The sequence below is a fragment of the Mustela putorius genome, unplaced genomic scaffold (genome assembly GCF_011764305.1).
Source record: "Mustela putorius furo isolate JIRA1106 unplaced genomic scaffold, ASM1176430v1.1 tig00003972_pilon_pilon_pilon, whole genome shotgun sequence".
Classification (NCBI taxonomy): Eukaryota; Metazoa; Chordata; class Mammalia; order Carnivora; family Mustelidae; genus Mustela; species Mustela putorius.
In genome coordinates, this window is record NW_025422115.1 from 7,013,266 (window position 1) to 7,030,804 (window position 17,539).

General features: G+C 53.0%; 1 protein-coding gene across 3 annotated transcripts in view; it reads right to left on the bottom strand.

Annotated features, from left to right (window-relative positions):
• The window catches only part of PCSK6 (proprotein convertase subtilisin/kexin type 6), a 180,088-nt gene extending 173,314 nt beyond the window's left edge, over positions 1 to 6,774 (bottom strand). Inside the window, exon 1 of one of the 3 annotated variants that reach the window (XM_045070491.1) lies at positions 6,392 to 6,769. In XM_045070491.1, coding sequence (XP_044926426.1) covers positions 6,392 to 6,673 — 282 coding nt within the window. In that variant the 5' untranslated portion in view covers positions 6,674 to 6,769. Of the gene's footprint in view, positions 1 to 6,391 lie in introns of all 3 variants that reach the window. The other 2 variants (XM_045070492.1, XM_045070493.1) reach the window with 2 other exon arrangements.
• Between the last annotated feature and the right edge of the window lie 10,765 nt (positions 6,775 to 17,539).

A 17,539-nucleotide genomic window follows, 5' to 3' on the forward strand; every position in this document is an offset into this window, starting at 1 on the left:
AGGGAGGGGGAGACATGTCAGCTACCTGCCCTGGACTGTGGAAGATCAGAGGAACTACACCTCAGGGGCAAAATCTACACAGAGGCTCCGAGACCAAAAAAAAAAAAAAAAAAGCAGGATGTTCCCCAGGGTGCGAAGGGTCCTCTGTGGCCCTTTTGCCACCCAAAGCCCAAGGCGAGGCAGAGGCCTCGGTCAGGTTCTTCTCAGATGGGGCTCTCTCCCCTAACCCACAGCTCTGTCTCTCACATGAATCCTTCTTTGGCTTCTGCCTGGAGAAACCCAAACTCCTCCAGTGGACCAGTGAGCTGGGCCACCCCCTCTGGCCTGGCTCTGAGTCTTCTCCTTGCCACCTGGCTCCACGAACAGTTACTCAGCTTCCAGAACCCCAGCCCCGGTGGCTTATGAGAGCAGGCCCCTCACCTAAAGCCCAGTCCACTTAAAACTGTCATCATCTGAAGAAAGATGTCCAATGCCAGTGTGGGAGAGCACCAGCTTCCCAGTCCCAATCTCGTCTGTACTGCCCCACCTCCCACCCAGAAACTCTCCCTCTCTACTCCCACACCAGCCAGGCACAGGGAGTACATGCAAGGCAACCTCAGACCTTAAATCAAAACCAGATAACTACGTCACAGGTGACTGCTATTCTGGGCCTCCCCTCGTCCACCTCAAGCTCCTGACCTTTGGGTCAGAAAATTCCTGCCCCGGGGCACCTGAGCCTTCGGCTCAGGTCATGATCTCCGGGTCCTGGGATCGAGTCCCGCATCGGGCTCTCTGCTCAGCGGGGAGCCTGCTTCCCTCTCTCACTCTCTGCCTGCCTCTCTGCCTACTTGTGATCTCTCTCTGTCAAATAAATAAATAAAATCTTTTAAAAAAAAAAAAAAGAAAAGAAAATTCCTGCCCCATGATTTTCACATCTGGCTTCTGCTTGGTTCTTGTTTTGTTGTTTTTTAATCGTAAGAACAAGCTGTCTGCGGCATGACAACGTTCCTCTGCTGATGAGTGAATTACTCAGGCCCACCTGAAATTCTGGGCCAGGTATGTCCCACTCGGTAGCTATTTTAAGCAGAACTATTTAAGGCAAGTTCAAAATCATTTCAGGCTCTGAGATCAGGGGCCCTGGCAGCCAGCCTGCCTTTTTATGTTCAGACTCAGAACCAACAAATTAGCTCAACACCCCGGGCAAAGCAAAAATGCAAGGGAAGGTCGGTGTCACGGCGCCACTTTTGAGATAAACATCACTTCCGAAAGCTACAGATGCTGAGATGTTTATCTCGACCCTCCAAGCCCCCTCTAAAACCCTCAGTTTGTTTCTCAGAGTCCAGAGTCTCTCATGGTTCGTCTCCCCCTCCGATTTCCCCCAACTCTCTTCTCCTCTCCATCTCCCCATGTCCTCCATGTTATTCCTTATGCTCCACAAGTAAGTGAAACCATATGATAATTGACTCTCTCTGCTTGACCTATTTCACTTAACATAATCTCCTCTAGTCCCGTCCATGTTGATGCAAAAGTTGGGTATTCATCCTTTCTGATGGCTGTGTAATATTCCATCATACCTATGGACCATATCTTCTTTGTCCATTCGTCTGTTGAAGGGCATTTTGGTTCTTTCCACAGTCTGGCAACTGTGCTCATGGCTGCTATGAACACTGGGGTACAGATGGCCCTTCTTTTCACTACATCTGTATCTTTGTGGTAAATACCCAGTAGTGCAATTGCAGAGTCCTAGGGGAGCTCTATTTTTAGTTCCTTAAGGAATCTCCACACGGTTTTCCAAAGTGGCTGCACCAACTTGCATTCTCACCACTTACTGCGTTTTGTAGTTTCCATAAATACCCCATGCCATCATTTTTGCGATTTATCTATGTAGACACGTATCTGGTATACGCCTTTCCGATTACTGCACCGCGTTCCATCGTGGGACTGTTTTGATTTCGTTCTCCATTCTTCTACTGACGGATATTCAGACTGTGTTTCCCTTCATTTAAAAAGTGCCTCTGGGACAGCACTCTGCAGGGCTCCTTGCGTCCTCGCGCGAGCTCGTCTCTCTAGCAGAAGCCCAGAGGTGGACCCGCCGATGGAATTCTACCTCACTGCCAGGTGCCCCCTGTGCTCCGAGGCGGTTCTCCCGATAACCCCTTCCACCAGCAGCACCCAGAAGCTCCATGGGCTCCATTTCCTCGCCAGCGCTAGATACAAACACCTCTCTGCATCTGCCAATCCGATGGCATGAAGCAGTCTCCCTCCTTACTGCCCCATGTCATGTTGTTCCCATCCCTCCGGGGAGGCTGAGTGGCTTTTCTCGAGTTTACTGGCCACTTGACTTCCCTCTCCCCATTTCTGCTCCCCACCCCACCCCACCCCACCAAGAGGCTACTACTAACCTGAACTTGAGGTGGGTGCTTCAGACAGGGCATTGAACTCCCTATGCATATATTTCTCCATTTTTCTACCTGGCGTTTCTCTTTTACTTATTGATTTGATTGCTTTTTTATTTATTTGAGAGAGAGAGCACAAGCCAGGGTGGGGGTGCTATAGAGGGGCAGAGGGAGAGGGAGAAGCAGACTCCCACCTGATCAGGGAGCCTGATGTGGAACTGACCCCGATTCGGGACTCAATCCCAGGACCCTGGGATCATGACCTGAGCAGATGCTCAGTTAAGGCAGATAGCTTTTTAAATAATCTATGCACTAACTTGTGTGTCATAAGCCATAAATAATTTTTCTAGTCTATTACATGCTTTTATCCTATTATGATGTGTTATACAGAACTCTTCATGGCTCAATCTCTTCCTTTATTTGTTCTTTCTGTGTTTTGTTTAAGAAATCCTTTCCTGCCCCAAAGCCATAAAGGTATTCCACTCTAGTTATTTCTAGCTGGCATTTACTGTTGGGTAGTGTGAGGTGAGGTCAGGATCTGATTATTTTCCCGATTCAATTCTCTCGGTGCCATTGACTGAAATGCCTACCCTTCCCCATCCATCTGTAACAGTTCTGTTCGCACATACAAGCTCCCACACCTGCCTGGGTTTGAGTTGATTCATCACTATTGCAAGGAACCATCCCCAGGGCCAACGTCCAACTGTCACGATCACCCCAGCTTCATGGGAAGTTTTGTTCTCTGGCAGAATACACTCCCCTCCTTTTCTTCCTTTCTCAGAGTTGTCACAGGGATTCCGGGAACTTACTCTTCCATGTGAACTTTAAGATACATTTGTGTCATTTCATATCCCATAGAAAACCCTGTTGGCACGTCAACTAAATTACACTGAACTTAGAGATGAAGGGGGGGGGGCATGTGATAATCAGTCCTCCTGTCCATGAACATAGCTTATCCCTCCATTATTCAGACCACTTCTTCAATACATCGTTCAAATATTTTAAAATCTTCTGGTAAGTTTCATTTTTTTAAAAAACGTATTCCTAGATTTCTAACGGCTTTTATGCTAGAGTGTATTATCATTTCTTTTCTCTTCTCGAATGCTGCTCCTAGATAGGTTGCTACTGTTACCAAGCATCCTGCTCAGTTCTCTGACTACTTATAATAGTCTCTAGGTTCTCCCGGATTATCTACATAGTTATGCCACCTATCAGTAAACGACATTTGACTCTTCCAAACTTTCCTTCCTTCCTTTCTTTTCCATTGTGGTACATTACCTAGGACCTCAACTATCATGATGAATAAAGAAGTAAAAAAGAGGTTCGTTTGTCTGGTTCCTGATGCACATTTTTCAAAGGAGAAGATCCAGAGGCACGATCAATCTGAAAGGCTTCCATGTTCAAGAAAGGTGAATAACTTTCACCTGAATAACCATCTCAATTACCTTTGCACCATGTAAAATAACACGGCATCGGGTTATTAGTTGCACGAGAGGGGGTAACACATTCGAGTCAGAAGTTAGAACTTCGCAAAGGCCCAGGAGAAAAGCAGGGCTGTGAGTCAGGGCAGGTACCGGGCATAACACTAATTGCCCATTAAGGGTTTGGGGAAAGAGTCACACAAAGGACACTTAGACCAGAGAATGTAGCTGGAGACAAAGAGCAAAGAGCATAATTGTCAGAGTCGACATGCTCTGTGTAGACACAAACAGCTTCCATGCCTTGCTTCCCCTCAGTTTGCTTATCCATAAATCAAAGCTAATAATATCTACATCTTATTTATGAGTCACAAATTCTCCTGGCTGAAAAAGGCAAATAAGGTTTTTAAAGAGTTCTTATTGAGGAGGTAGAGGGTGGAATGCTCCAGGCCTTTTCCACATTAGTAGTTCACTTGGGGGAGGGAGGGAGAAAAGCTGGTTTGGGAATAAAGAGTATTAGGTGCTCCTTGAGTAATCTCTCTCTCTATCTCTCTCTCTCTCCCCCTCTCTCACGCACACACACACACACACACACACGCGCGCGCGCGCGCTCACGTCTTGGAGACAGCCCAGATCCCGAACCAACAAATCCCCTCCGTTTGCAAAGGTCTTCATAGTGGCATCCCCACCCCAGCCCCCCGCCTCCCAGGCTGAGTTGACCAGGCTGTGTGCGGTCCACCCTGCAGCTGCCCTGGACAGAGCTGGTGAGACGTGGAGAGACTCCCCCAGAATGTCCCAGATCGGGGCAGATACACACCTGAGGGAACCTCCCCCACAGGCAAAATGAGAACAGCCGACTTTGCGTATGAAATTCAACTCAGACAGAAGTTGTTTAAAAGCCCTGGCATTTCTGATGCTGGTGGACAGGAACGGCGAGGGGGAATCTATTGCGTGTGTGGCTCTTGTGGAAACGTCTGGGAGGCCCTTTGTAATTTACCGTGCAGCTGAAGAGTCACTTTTAGCTGAAGACAAATTACCAGGCCACCTGGGCTGAGCAGTGAGGTGTAGCAGGAGCCGGCAGGGGGGCGGGAGGAGGGCTTAGCCATGAATGGGGATGGAAGCCTGAGGACCACTTTCCTCAGTCTGGAACATCACCCAGGGAGATTTCGGAACAGCGGGGAGAAACGAAGCCAGTGCTGCCCAAAGGCAAAAACTCCAATCACAGGACGTTTGCAGACATCTGAGCAGTGCATACAGACGGACAGATCTAGCTACACAAAAGACAGGACAGCATTCTCCCAGACACACTCGGACTGACCACGTGAAGTACAGAGCAAACAGCAGAAATCTACTTTTCCAAAAGGCCACACATCTCACATTAGCAGCATCTGTTGAGACTTAGGATGCAGAAGAAATGTCATTTACATTAGGGCCACACCACACTTTGCTGGCTTCTGTCACGGATAATGATGAAACTAAATTTAACACTGCCTGGCATTACAGCTTGAGTTATGAGCTGGTGCTTCCCTGTCGTTTCACTGGATCCTCTAAGCGTATAGTATGTAGGAGACTGGTTAACTGCGCTGAAAGGTCCCCTGGCGGGACAGCACGCTTCAGTCCCCTGCAGCCCCTCCACCAGCCCTAAACCAGCCCCTTGCCCCACGGTCACTCTGCAGGGTTGGGGAAGGAGAAAGGGATCTGCCTCAAGGGTCCTTTGGAGTTATGCCACCCGCCTGCCCAGGGCTTGTCCTCTCTTGCTAACCCAGTCATAGCGACAGCCCAGGTCATGGGAGGACTCTGGGCTCACTGACCAGGGTCAACCCCTGGCCTGGGGTTTTGCTGGATCTTTCCCAAAACTGTGGCGGGTACACACTGACACTGCCCCTACAGATGAAGAAGATGGAGAAGTGACTTGCCTAAGGTCATACAGCTAGTTTGTAGAGAGCTAGCCTTGGAACAGCCACAGAAGCCTAAAAACAAAGCAAATTCCAGGAGCCTGAAGGGGTTTTCAACGCAGGAGCTCCTGCCTCCAGCCCCCTGTGAGGTTGCAGAATCCTAAGCCTCTGGCAAAGGACGGATGCTTCCAGATTCCAGCACCTAGACGCCCTCCCTTCCCTCCGTGATCCGCGGGCCATGCGCCTGTCACCGCCGAGTCGCGGCGGGACGCCCTGGCGCGCGCTCAGAGTCTGGAGCCCCGCGCAGCCCGTCGAGACCCGCGGGCCGGGCGCAGCGGAGCCGGGGCTCCGAGGCCAAGAAGAGCTTGGTGGGCACTGAGGACAGCGCCCGCGGGCAGAGCGCGGCGCCCGAGAACGGCTCCTTCTCCCGCCGCGCCGGGCAGGTGCCCGCGCCGGGCCGCGGGGCCCTCGGAACTGCCCCTCCGGGCGCGCCAGGCCTGCGCGGGCGCCCCCGCAACCTCCGCGGGCCACCCGGTGGGCCCCGCCGAGCGTACCGGGCGCCGCGTCCCCCTGGCGACTCCACGCAGGGCGCCCCGGCCGCCCCCCGACCGCGCGCGACCGCGAGCCGGAAGGAGGCGCCCCCTCGCGCCGTGCCCACCGGCGGCCGGGAAAGTTTTGGGCGCTCGGGGCCGGCCGCACTCACCTGGCCCAAGTTGAGGTAGCCGTGCTCCGCGGCCACGCGGTCCGCCTCGGCCGGGCCGCCCAGCACTTGCACTGCCCAGTGGTTGGTGTAGACGGGGCGCGGCGGCGGCGGCGCGGAGCAGGCGGCGGGCAGCGCGAGCAGCAGCAGCCAGCGCCAGGGGCGCGGCGCGAGCGACCGGAGCCCGGGCCCGCCGGCGTCCCCCGCGTCCGCGTCCTCGGCGGTGGCGGCGGCGGCCCGGGGCGGCGGCCGGGGCCCGGGCGCAGGCGGCGCGCGTGGAGGCATGGCAGCGGCAGGCTCGCGCGGCGCCCGAGCGGCGAGTGCGCCGGGGGGTGGGGTGCCGCCTTTTAAAGCCGCTCCGCAGCGGGGAAGCGCCGCCGCCGCCGCTGCGGGCGGGAGCGAGGGAGGAGGAGGCGGCCGCGGCGCGTTCCCGCCCGCGCGGCCGGGTGGCGCCCCTGGGCCCGCGCTCGTGCGGCCCGCGCCGGGACGGGCGCAAGCCGCGGGCTGGGCGGCGCGGGAGGCCCGGAACGCCCCCCACCGGGGAACTTCTCGCGGACTTTTGGGGCTCTTGGGACAGACAGACCCGGGCGGCCCCGAGCGGCGGCCTTGGCCCTGCGCGTTCTACCGGGAGCCCCGAGGGCCGCCGGGGCAGCTCAGGTGAGTCCAGACTGGTGGGCCGAGGCCCCAGCGCCCTCCCACCCGTCGGGCATCCTGGAGGCCTCATTCTCCAGGTCGAGTTTCATCTCCTCTAAGGGTGTCTTTGCTCATCCCGCGGTGAGATGGTGAGCTTGCAAGGGCTTTGGGTTCTAAGAGAAAGAAACCGCGCGGAAAGGGAGAGTCATGGCCCGGTCCAGGAGGAGGCACTTTAACTGGGGCGAGACCGCTGGCAGATGAACCGGGTTCAGTGAGTGCGCAGGAGAAACCCACGGATTCAGCCCCGAGGCTCCAGACCACCTTGGGAGGCAGGGGGTACAGGTGAATCCCCAAGCTGTCCACTTCGTTCTGCGTGATCTCGGGCACATTGCTGTCCTTGTCGACAGCGGGGCTCCACCTGGAAATGGGGATGACAATAGGATCTACCCTGGGCTGTTTTGAGGATCACATGAGCTCTTGCCATGCCATAAGCTGCCCATAAACGTTTGTGTTTATGAGCTCACGGCCCACCACATGGTACGTGTTCACTTGTGCAGACTCTTAAAAGCTCCCACGGAGCTGGGACCAGTCAGTGGGAAAGTGAGTTGAATCATCCTTGCCCCTGCTGCCGGGGGCAGCCTAGAAGGCACTAGCTAATTATTTGGTGCACCCTGGAGAATAACAGAAATGTTCACACCATGAAGGAGCAAACGGTGAGAGGCGAGCACCCCTTCAGGATCTCTTCTCCCATTACTTTTAGGAATGGTCAGTCCTAACTGACCTCATGGGGAAAGCAAGCCTTTACCCCAATTAATTCAGGAGAGGAAACAAAACATGGGCCCAGGAGGCCTTGAGGTGGGAAGGCAAAACCACTGATCTGATATTAGTGTCTAGAAGAAATTCCATATAGAGCTCACAGGACACACAGATCTTGGGCAAGGAGGGGCGGGGAGGCAGCAGGATCCCTGGAGGTGGCTTCCCCAGGTCCTTTCTAGCCTCCCTCTCAAGAGCCCTTGGGTTTCGTAACCCAAATGATTCATCCTTTCTGCAGGCGTGAGTCACCCCGAATGGAGGTGGGAGAACGGGAGGTGTGGTGGGAGGCCCAACAGGGACAAGCCAAATCCTTATTCACAAGGGCTCCTACCAGGGGCCCCTCTTGGAATCTGGGGATTGATTTCCCACACGTTTTTCCTCTTTTCTGCCCTAGATGCAATTTCTCTCACCTTCCTTCACCTGGCCAAGTGGGGTCAGCTCCCTGGGCAGACACTTGAGGCCTGCCCCACACTGCAGAATGCAAGCCCCTTGCATCCGTAGACACATGCCCGCCCCTAACCACTGAAGAAACAGCAGGCCCTGGGGTAAATGAGGCTGCCCTGGAAGAGATCACATCACCCCTATCCAGCAGACACATAGCCAGAACCCTCAGACTGTCTCTTCCTGAGGCCACCCTACCTGACCACAGAGAAGGGACGCTGGACTGAGTCAGGGGGCTAGATTAGAAGCCTCACTCTGGGAGCACCTGGGTGGCTCAGTAGGTTAAAGCCTCTGCCTTCAGCTCAGGTCATGGTCCCGAGCCCCGCATCAGGCTCTCTGCTCAGCAGGGAGTCTGCTTTCCCCTCTCTTCTCTGCCTGCCTCTCTGCCTATTTGTGATCTGTCTGTCAAATAAATAAATAAAATATTAAAAAAAAAAAAAAAGAAGAAGAAGAAGAAGCCTCACTCTGTAACTTACCAGCAACACATCTGGGCGATCCCTGTCACCTTTCTGGCCCCTGTCACCTGGGCTGTGTCTTGGCTCTGTCCCATATCCTGTGTTGTACTTCCTCAAGTATGTGACCGTCTTCAAAATAATGGTACACTGCACATAATCTTAGCTATTATGAAGCAACTTGTCCTTCCCAAGAGGCTCCCCCCAAGACAGCAGTGATTTTGACAGGCAGAGATAGGGGTTTTTCCATAATAATTCGGTAGATTAAGGGATTCAGCCCACTGAACCGAGGAGCCTAACATGCATCTGAATTTTGATTTGGTGGGAATCTGAATTTATTTTATTAACCGATCTGGTCCTTTCAGGCTAAACTTTGCATTTATTGTGGAAGTGCCCAGGCAACTGTCTTGGCTTCAGTGTTATAGGAAGACCAGCTTCCCAAAATGAACATCCTAAATCAAATCATCCCTTGTGGGTTTCCTATTGATTTACACGGTGACAGGATTAGCTCAGTCACAGAAGTACCAGCCCTTACATTGTGATAGGATCCGTAATAAAAATGGCTGGTTTTCCTGCTGGGAGGGGGATTTCCTCCTCACTTAACACTCCTGCTCTCCAGAGGAGTTGACCCTTGAGAGTCCCACAGCTTGGGGGAGGGGCCAGAGTTCCTGGAGGTGAGAGGCTGATCCCCTCAGGTCAGAAGTCCTGGAGAGGGCAAGGCATGGACCAGAAAGGTGATTGGAATTTGGTCATATTTCAGAAGGTTTTTTAAAGATTATTTTATTTGTTTATTTGAGAGAGAGAGCATGAGCAGGGAGTGGGGAGAGGGACAGGAAGAGGGAAAAGCAGACTCCCCACTGAGCAGGGAGCCTGACTCAGGTCTGGATCCCAGGAGCTGGAGATCATGACCCGGGCTGAAGGCAGACTGAGCCACTCAGGCACCCCCCCCCCCCATTTGAGAAGTTTTAGAAAATGCTAATACAGAGATGTGGTATTTATACTAGAATCTTCCTCAATCAGAAAAGAGGAGGGAGGGGGTCATCACTAGGAAGATCTTGTTGAATTCTGTGTTCCTGGACCCACACTTGACGCCTTCAGAGCAAGTACAGAATTAAACGGCTGGGCCAAGGAACGCCCCATACTGCCAGGACCATTGGGCAGCTCAAGGCATCACACAGCCTCCTGGAGTGCGCTGAAACAGAAATTCGATGCAAAAGCTGCATCTGTTTAAGCCACAAATGCTTTACTGAGAAATTGCATTTTGGAGCTGTGCTTGGTCAGTGGGCCAGGTGGGGGCGGGGGGGGGGTCTCCCTTGAAGAACGTCGGCTGGACACCACCTTCAGAATATTGGAGAAGAGCCTGCACTCAAAGCTTAGCCTCATTGCAAGTCATGGGCCACCTCAGGCACGTTGCTCCAGTATCTTCTGCTGGAAACAGCAGTCATGGTGCCATCCTGGGGCCAGGCCCTGGGAGGCCCGCAGGAGCTGATGCATACAGAGCTCCTGGCCCAGCCTCAACAGCTGTGACAGTGGTGACTACACTGCTGCTGGCCACCAGGAGTCCCAGAGTGAGCGGGATGAAGAAACTGTTCCCCGGTCCTGAGTTTCTAGAAACCCAGGGTGCCCCCCTGATTGCACTTTCTTCTGTTCACTTCCTCTTTTCTCTCCTTTTCATCCGTCCCAGATTCCACCTGCAGCTGCTCCCTCTGAGTGGTGGGTCAGGGGTCTTCCCCTTCTTCCTTCTCCGTGCTCTGCCTCCCATTCTGTGTTAATGCCCATAGATCTAGTCTCAGTCTGGGCTCTGATTCATGTTGGACTCTACTCCTCTCATTGGGTTGGGGGGCAGGGAAGGGAGGGGTGTGGTTGTTTGACCATCCAAGGTGGGGAAGGGAATGGAGCAGTGCAAAGCCCACTCCACTCCCACCCATTCTTTGCCTCTCTAGTTAGACTTTCTCTTTATATCTAGATCCTCATTGTCTTATGAAAGGGCCTTGTAAAAACTGCTTCTCCTGCAAAACAATTATCTCACAATTATGTATCTTAGTGTTCCTTTCATAAACTCCCACGTGGAAATTTAGTGTCAAACAAGGAATTTAGGAGCAAAAAAGCAGAAACTCCCTGACAAGCTCTTCTCCAACTACTAAGGAGAACTTTACAATTTATCTGGTTTCCCTTTTTGCCATGGCTTCCAGGAGGCCCAGAGCCACGTGTGATAGTAAATTACAATTGTTTATTTCCTCCTCTGTGCAGAAGTTAGAATATCTTTGGTTTTAAGTGCTAGAATACCCAAGTAAAAGGAGCATGGACAGTAAAGGTGGAATTTGGTGATCAGTGGAACCTATGTTGTTAATTCAGCAGCTCAGTGATGTCAGGGCTCAAGATAGCTTTTCTGGGGGTGCCCAGGTATCTCAGTGGGTTAAGTGTCTGCCTTCAGCTCAGGTCATGATCTGGGATCCTGGGATGCAACCCTGCATCGGGCTCCCCACTCAGTGGGGAACATGCTTGTCCCTCTCCAACTCCCCCTGCTTGTGTTTGCACATGCACATGCGCTGTCTGTCAAATAAATAAATACACTCTTTAATTTAAAAAAAAAAAAAAAAAAGGACAGCTTTTCTGTATTTTTCCTGGCTTTCTCCTCCTGTGCCTAAATCACTCCCCCAGACTGGAACACTATTCTCTCAAGATAGCATCCAAGGAAGGAAGGGCAGGACATCTGGCTCATTTCTCCTCTGGCCTTACTGGTCAGAACTGGGTCACAAGCCTACCCCAAGGGCCAAGTCATTATTGACCACATGAATGGCTTACCCAGGTTGGTTTGTAGGGGTCTCAGTTTTTTCTCCTGTGGAAACATTACTGCCTGGAGTGAGCAACACCAGAGATCTGTTTGCAAGAGGCTGCACTAGGAAGGTAGGTGGGCACCCGGCGGGTTTTACCATCTCCTTCTCTGCTTCTATTACATCACCTTCCTATAGATCCTGCTGGCACAGGGCGGACCACAAATGAATATTTATTGAGAGGAGAGAGAGAGAAGGAAGGAAGTGGGGGCTGCCCCAAAGCCAGCCCCCCACCCTTGTGCCAAGTTCAGCCTCAGGACCACACTGCCCTTTACCCAAGTCTGGCACACCAGCAGCAGGCTATACATCTTACTTGTCTGTGAAGACGTCACTCCGACTGCAGGCTGAGTTTCAGGTTCATTGCCTAAGTACTCTTTCCGGGTGAGAATAAATTAGAAGTTGGCTCCCTTCGTAGTCACGGCAAATGAAGCAAGGCAGAAGATGAGGTGGGAGTCAGGGGTTTGCAGTCACAGGCCAGGGAGAAGAAGAGCTAGACACGAGTCCTTTCTCAACACAAATCATTTTGGGAACTGAGGTGTAGAAATAGAAAGTGGGGAGAGTGCCTCCCAGGGGACATAAACGCAGTAGCCTGGCTGGAGAGGGCGGCAGAACTGACTGTGGGGATTCTTCCTGGGACGTCCCCCTCCCTGGAGGGTAGATGCCACCCTCCAGCTTCTCTCTTCCTCCAAGGAAACAAAGGCCAGGAGGCACAAAGCTGGGTTACTTTTCTGCCCTCCTGCCCCTCTCCAAAGCCACGCCTCCCCTGTTGCCTGGTCCTCAGGGCATCCCTCCCTCTGTGCGATCTTGTTCTGCTGGTTGCCCACACTCCTGACCTGTTCCTCCTTTCCTCTCCCCAGATCTTTCCCTCAGCAGCGTATTTACTGGAGCTCCTCACCCTGCAAAGGCACCATCGCCATCTTGCCCCACCATGGCATCTCTCTTCCCCTCCCCCTTCCTTCTCAGGTGAGGTCCTGGAAAACGTCACTTTGGTCTTCTTCACTTGAGTGTCACCGTGGACCCAGCTCCCTCCTGACTCAGCAGCTGCACCCGCAGGGGCAATCAACCAACCAAGAGCAGCTGGGGAAAAAAATAAAACCTGCCAGGGTCTCCCCAGACATTCCTCATTGCACACCTCTACAGTGATGCTGAAAACCCCCACCCCCCATTCTCAATGGCTGTTTCTACCTCATTTTTGCATTTCCCACCTGTCCTCGCCCTCCTCTCTTGCTTCCTTTTCCTTCTTAACTCTTTCCAAGGAGACACTTCCCACCCCACCCCACTGCACACGAGCCCTGTGGCTCTGTCTCGCCCCCCCACCCCCCCCTCACTGTAGGTGGGCATGCCCTGCTCCTGGGGAGCACCTCTACTCCCATCTTGCCTGACCCCACCCCATCTCACCAGATGGGACACCCCTGCACCAACTGCTGAATTATCTCTGTACACTTCTCTTGGCCAAGGTTCTCCCTCTGAATTATCTCTATTTCATGACAAACATGCTATTATTTCAGCCATCTTTAAAAAAACTTTTTCAAAAAATAAAAAAACCTTGGGAAAAAAATGGAAGCCACCCTTCAATTTCCCGTCTTTCCTTCATAGCAAAACAAAATGCTCAGAACAGTTGCCTTCATCTGCTGTCTCAGCTCCTGTAACTCCCTGTCACAAACTCACTTCAATCAGGTCACAACCCCCACACACTGTCACGGTCACCAACACCTGGAGCTGCTAAATCCAGGGACCGTTTTGAGTCCTTGTCCTAGGAGCCCCTCCAGCAGCATTTGGCAGGTAGAACTCCTCTTGTCCCTCAAGCATTCCTCCTGCGGCCCCCAGGACACACCCCTCCCCAGCTCAGTGGCTGTCTCTCCCAGTCCCCAAGAACTTTTCCTTCTTAGCCTTCAGGGCCCCAACCCCAGTTCTCTGGCTTCTCTCTCCTCAACTCTCACTCCCCTGGCGATGTTCACCATTCCCGTTCCCATAACCGAGGGTACCTGTTAACATGCTGATGGTTCCCATCACGTGTCCCTGGCTTGGACCTCGTTCCTGAGCTCCAGAGAGCCTACGACTTCTCCACTAGGGTAGCTAAAGCACATCACCAAAACTGAACTCCTGATCTTCCCCGCCCCATCCCATGTCCACTTTTCCCCCATCGCAGTGAAGGGCCGCTCCAAAGCCTGTGGGCCTCCATGACCCCTCCACTCACGCTCCCTCCTGGGCTGTCTATGAATCTGGTGGTTTCTACATTGACAGTCCGAGGCAAGTCTGACGGCTTGTCACCACTCCCACCACTACCACTCTCGTCCCTCACCTGGAGGAACACAGTAGCCTCCTAAAATGCCCTCCTATTCTGCCCTTGCTCCTTGAAACTCATGTCAACACGTGAAAGGATCACATCAAAACCAACGTCATAAAGCCGGCTTCTTGAATCAGAGTTCTCCCAAGGCCTCTAGTCTTATGAAGAGCAAAATCAAAGTCCTTATGAAGCCCCCAAGCTCTCCTACAGTCTCCCCCCACCACGCCCTGTGGGGTCTTCAGATCCCAAAAGAGCACAGAACTAGGAGGTTCAGACTTCCTGACGGAAGTGATTTTTAAGCTGAGCTTGAAGAAATAAACAGTAACTACCCAGAGGAGTGGACCATCAGTCAGGTCTAAGTGGGAAACTAGAAACCACACCAATTACTTGCAGGAAGGAAATTGGTGACACCAGTGAGAGAGAAGCTGAGATTAGCTCAGTCTCCCCCATCCCTAGCTGGGTTACCCGGATGTTACCCATCTCCCTGCAGGGCACCTGACAGTGGGACTGGTGTGTGCAAAGGCCTTGAGGCTGGAGGAAAGTGTTGTGGTGGAAAACCTGGCGAGGCAGAGGGGATGGAATAAGAGAGGACAGGAAGGACAGCCAGAGGCTAGGCTGTAACCGTTCATCAACCCCAGCAAGAACTTGGACTTAGGGGCACCTGGATGGCTCAGTTGGTTAAGCATCTGCCTTCGGCTCAGGTCATGATCCTAGAGTTCCGGGATCAAGTCCTGCATCAGGCTCCCTGCTCGGTGAGGAGTCTGCTTCTCCCTCTGACACTGCCCCTTCTCATGTTCTCTCTCTCTTTCAAACAAATTTTTAAAAATCTTGAAAAAAAAAAAAAAAAGAAAGACTTGGACTTGATCCAAGAAGAGTAGAAGGCACAGAGGAATGCTCCCACTGCTCCAACCAGCCTCTCCTCAGAGGTTCTCAAACTTCTATCTGTCTGCAGCCTTTCTCTGTCTTCAGAGGGCCACATCTTGGCTCCTGCATCTTTATCTGTTGACTCAATACCTTCATGTCTCAGGCCTCTTAAACCCGGAGCGACCTACATCAGCCTCCTTACCTCCAACCTGCCCAGACACTGCCCTCAAAGGTCCCCTGTGGCATTCGCAGATGAGCCTTTCCCTCAGTGACCCTCGGTGGTTTCCTCCTGATTCTGACATCTCGTCCCGTTCCTTCCTCCCCATCCGCACGGCCCCCATCCCTGCCGTGGTCCTCTGCCGAGGCACGCACCCGGGATATCACTGATCACTTCCCGCTTGGTGAATCTGGCTCCAGCCTGTGGTTCCCCCAACCCACTGACTGGAGGCTTAGTTCCCTTCGACCGGTTCAAGTCTTCGCCACCAACAGGGTGGAGCCCAAAGTCAGGGACACAGCCCTCACGCCTTCGCCAGCCAGTGTTATGTTTCTTGCTCTTCCTGCCCTGCGATGGGGCCAAATGCTGTTCCCAGCTAACTAGCCATTCAGGCCCGGGCGGCTTGGCTTTCACCACTTCCTCCCTGGGCATGCCTTTCTTGGCTGTCCACACACTCGTGCTCACAGGCCTACCCCACAAGTCCCCTCCTCTGTGAAGCTTTCCTTAACCGAAAGTACCCCTCCCACGCGCCAGCCCTCCCTGTCTTTGTCCCCAGGCAGAATTGCTCACTCTAGCTGTATTGCCTTATGCTGTGTGGCCCAACCATGATGACTGGTCACGGGCTCTCTCATGCCCAGATCAGGGCCTGGCTGGGTGTTGGGCCTCGGTAGCTGCTTTTCATCTCTTGGGGCTCCTTGGGCCTCGGTTTCCTTGCTGGTAAGTTGATTCTTTAGCCCTGGTGGTCTTGTTTCTACCCTTGTTTAAGTAAGATGGGACCTTGGATCTAGTATTTTCCTCTTCCAGAACCTTGGGGAAGGGATTGGCTGGTCTGATGTGGGTAAACACTGTAGTGATGGGAATCCAATAGGTTTAAAAATAAAATTAATTAGAGTCCTGGATTTTTTTTTCTACAAATGTGATAGCCAGCTATAATCTCAATGTCACCCGTTCCAGGTTATCTTTCTCTCAATATTAGGTGACAGTCATTTTCCTGAAAGAGTCAAGACCAGAAGACTCAGTTGCAGATATCCAAGAGCCAGCAGTGGACCCAGGGCCATGGGCACGAGAGTTGGGTCTCAGTTAATGCCGGACAGGCCTGTGACTAGGGCAGACTTCAGGCTGGCAGAGCTGGGACCACAGGGGAGCAAAAGGGCTTTTATGGCAAGTCAATGAGGGAAACAAAACAGGGTCTGGGTAGACGAGAGAAGTCTGGTGACCACAAGGCCCCATGGAGCAAGACACAAAGGCATTCACGTGTCTTTCCACACCCTGCTTTGATTTTCTGCGGATTTTAGTGTAACTTCCTCTGGAACTGCCTGGGACGGGTCTCAGCAGCTCGGCCTCTGAGGCACAGTGGGGCAGCAGCTGGGAGGGATGTGGGCTCTGGGCTGAGCATGGGATCCAGCCTGGCCCTCGAAGGCTGTGCCACTTCCAATCGCCCGGGCCTCAGTTTCCTTTGCTGTTCATGATAGCCAAAGCGGTACCTCCTTGCGGAGAGCGAGTGAGGTGATCCGTGCAAGATAAGGGCAGACCTTGCCTCTCGCAAGCTGGCAGCCAACCTCCCCAAGATGTGTGTCCTCGGTTTGGCAGACACTGGCAAGGGCTGCGGTGACAGCAGAAGCGTGGGGCGGTCGGGCACCGTGCCGAGTTACATTTAGATGTTACTAAAACCTAAATGGTCCCTGGGATCCTGCTTGGATCTCCGTGGTGGATTTAGGGCTTCCAAAATCCCCTTGAGGCTTTTTACATCCTCCTCACTATTTATAGTCTAAGTTCTCCCAAATCACCAACCCAGCCCAAATCCTTCCCGCTCTGTTTTCTCTCCACTCAAGCTCGCTGGCAGCCGCGGCATCCATGGCCCCAACAAGCCCCTCACTCTGTTCCCTCGAGGAGGGAGACATGGGATTCCCCTGCCCTCTGCAGCCTCGGCCACCCTGACAGCTCAGGGGAGCCTGCCGTCCCCCCGATTCCTCCCGCGGAGGTGAACCCCAGCAGCAAAACCAGCCTCTGCCACTGGGTATCGTCATTGTTAGAAGGTGGGACATTTGGTGACCCAAGGATGCTCTGTGGCTCCGATGACTTGTTATACAGCTCTTCTTCCTCTGGATTAGAGCCAAGTCCCTCAGTCTCACTTTCTCTCTGCCTCCTCATAAGCCCTTTCTCCCTCCATCCTGTAAACTTGATCTTGCGCTAGAAACCAGTAAAATGGAGCTGTGGGCTTCCTCCTGATCACGTAGGCAATGTGGGTCCCAGGGGGTCACCGCCCTGAAGAGGGAAACCTAATTCATTCCTCACCCTTGGGAACCTTTTCACTCACAGCCAAACGGTGCCTCTCAAAGCTCATGGAGGATTCGAGGCACAAAACAGGCACCGCGACAGGAGGCCATGCTCAGGTTCTGTCCCACAGAATAGGAGGGGAAGGGTCCGAATGGAGCAGGGGTGCCCACGTGGGATTATGAGAACACCCTCACTACGGTTCGAGCAGAGATTCTTGAACTGACCCTCTCAGTTTTATTTCCAGCTCTGCCACTTCCTAGCTGTGTGACCTTGGATGAATCGGTTACCCTCTCTGGGCCTCAGTTTTTCCAACCGAGCATTAAGACAGGTATAACA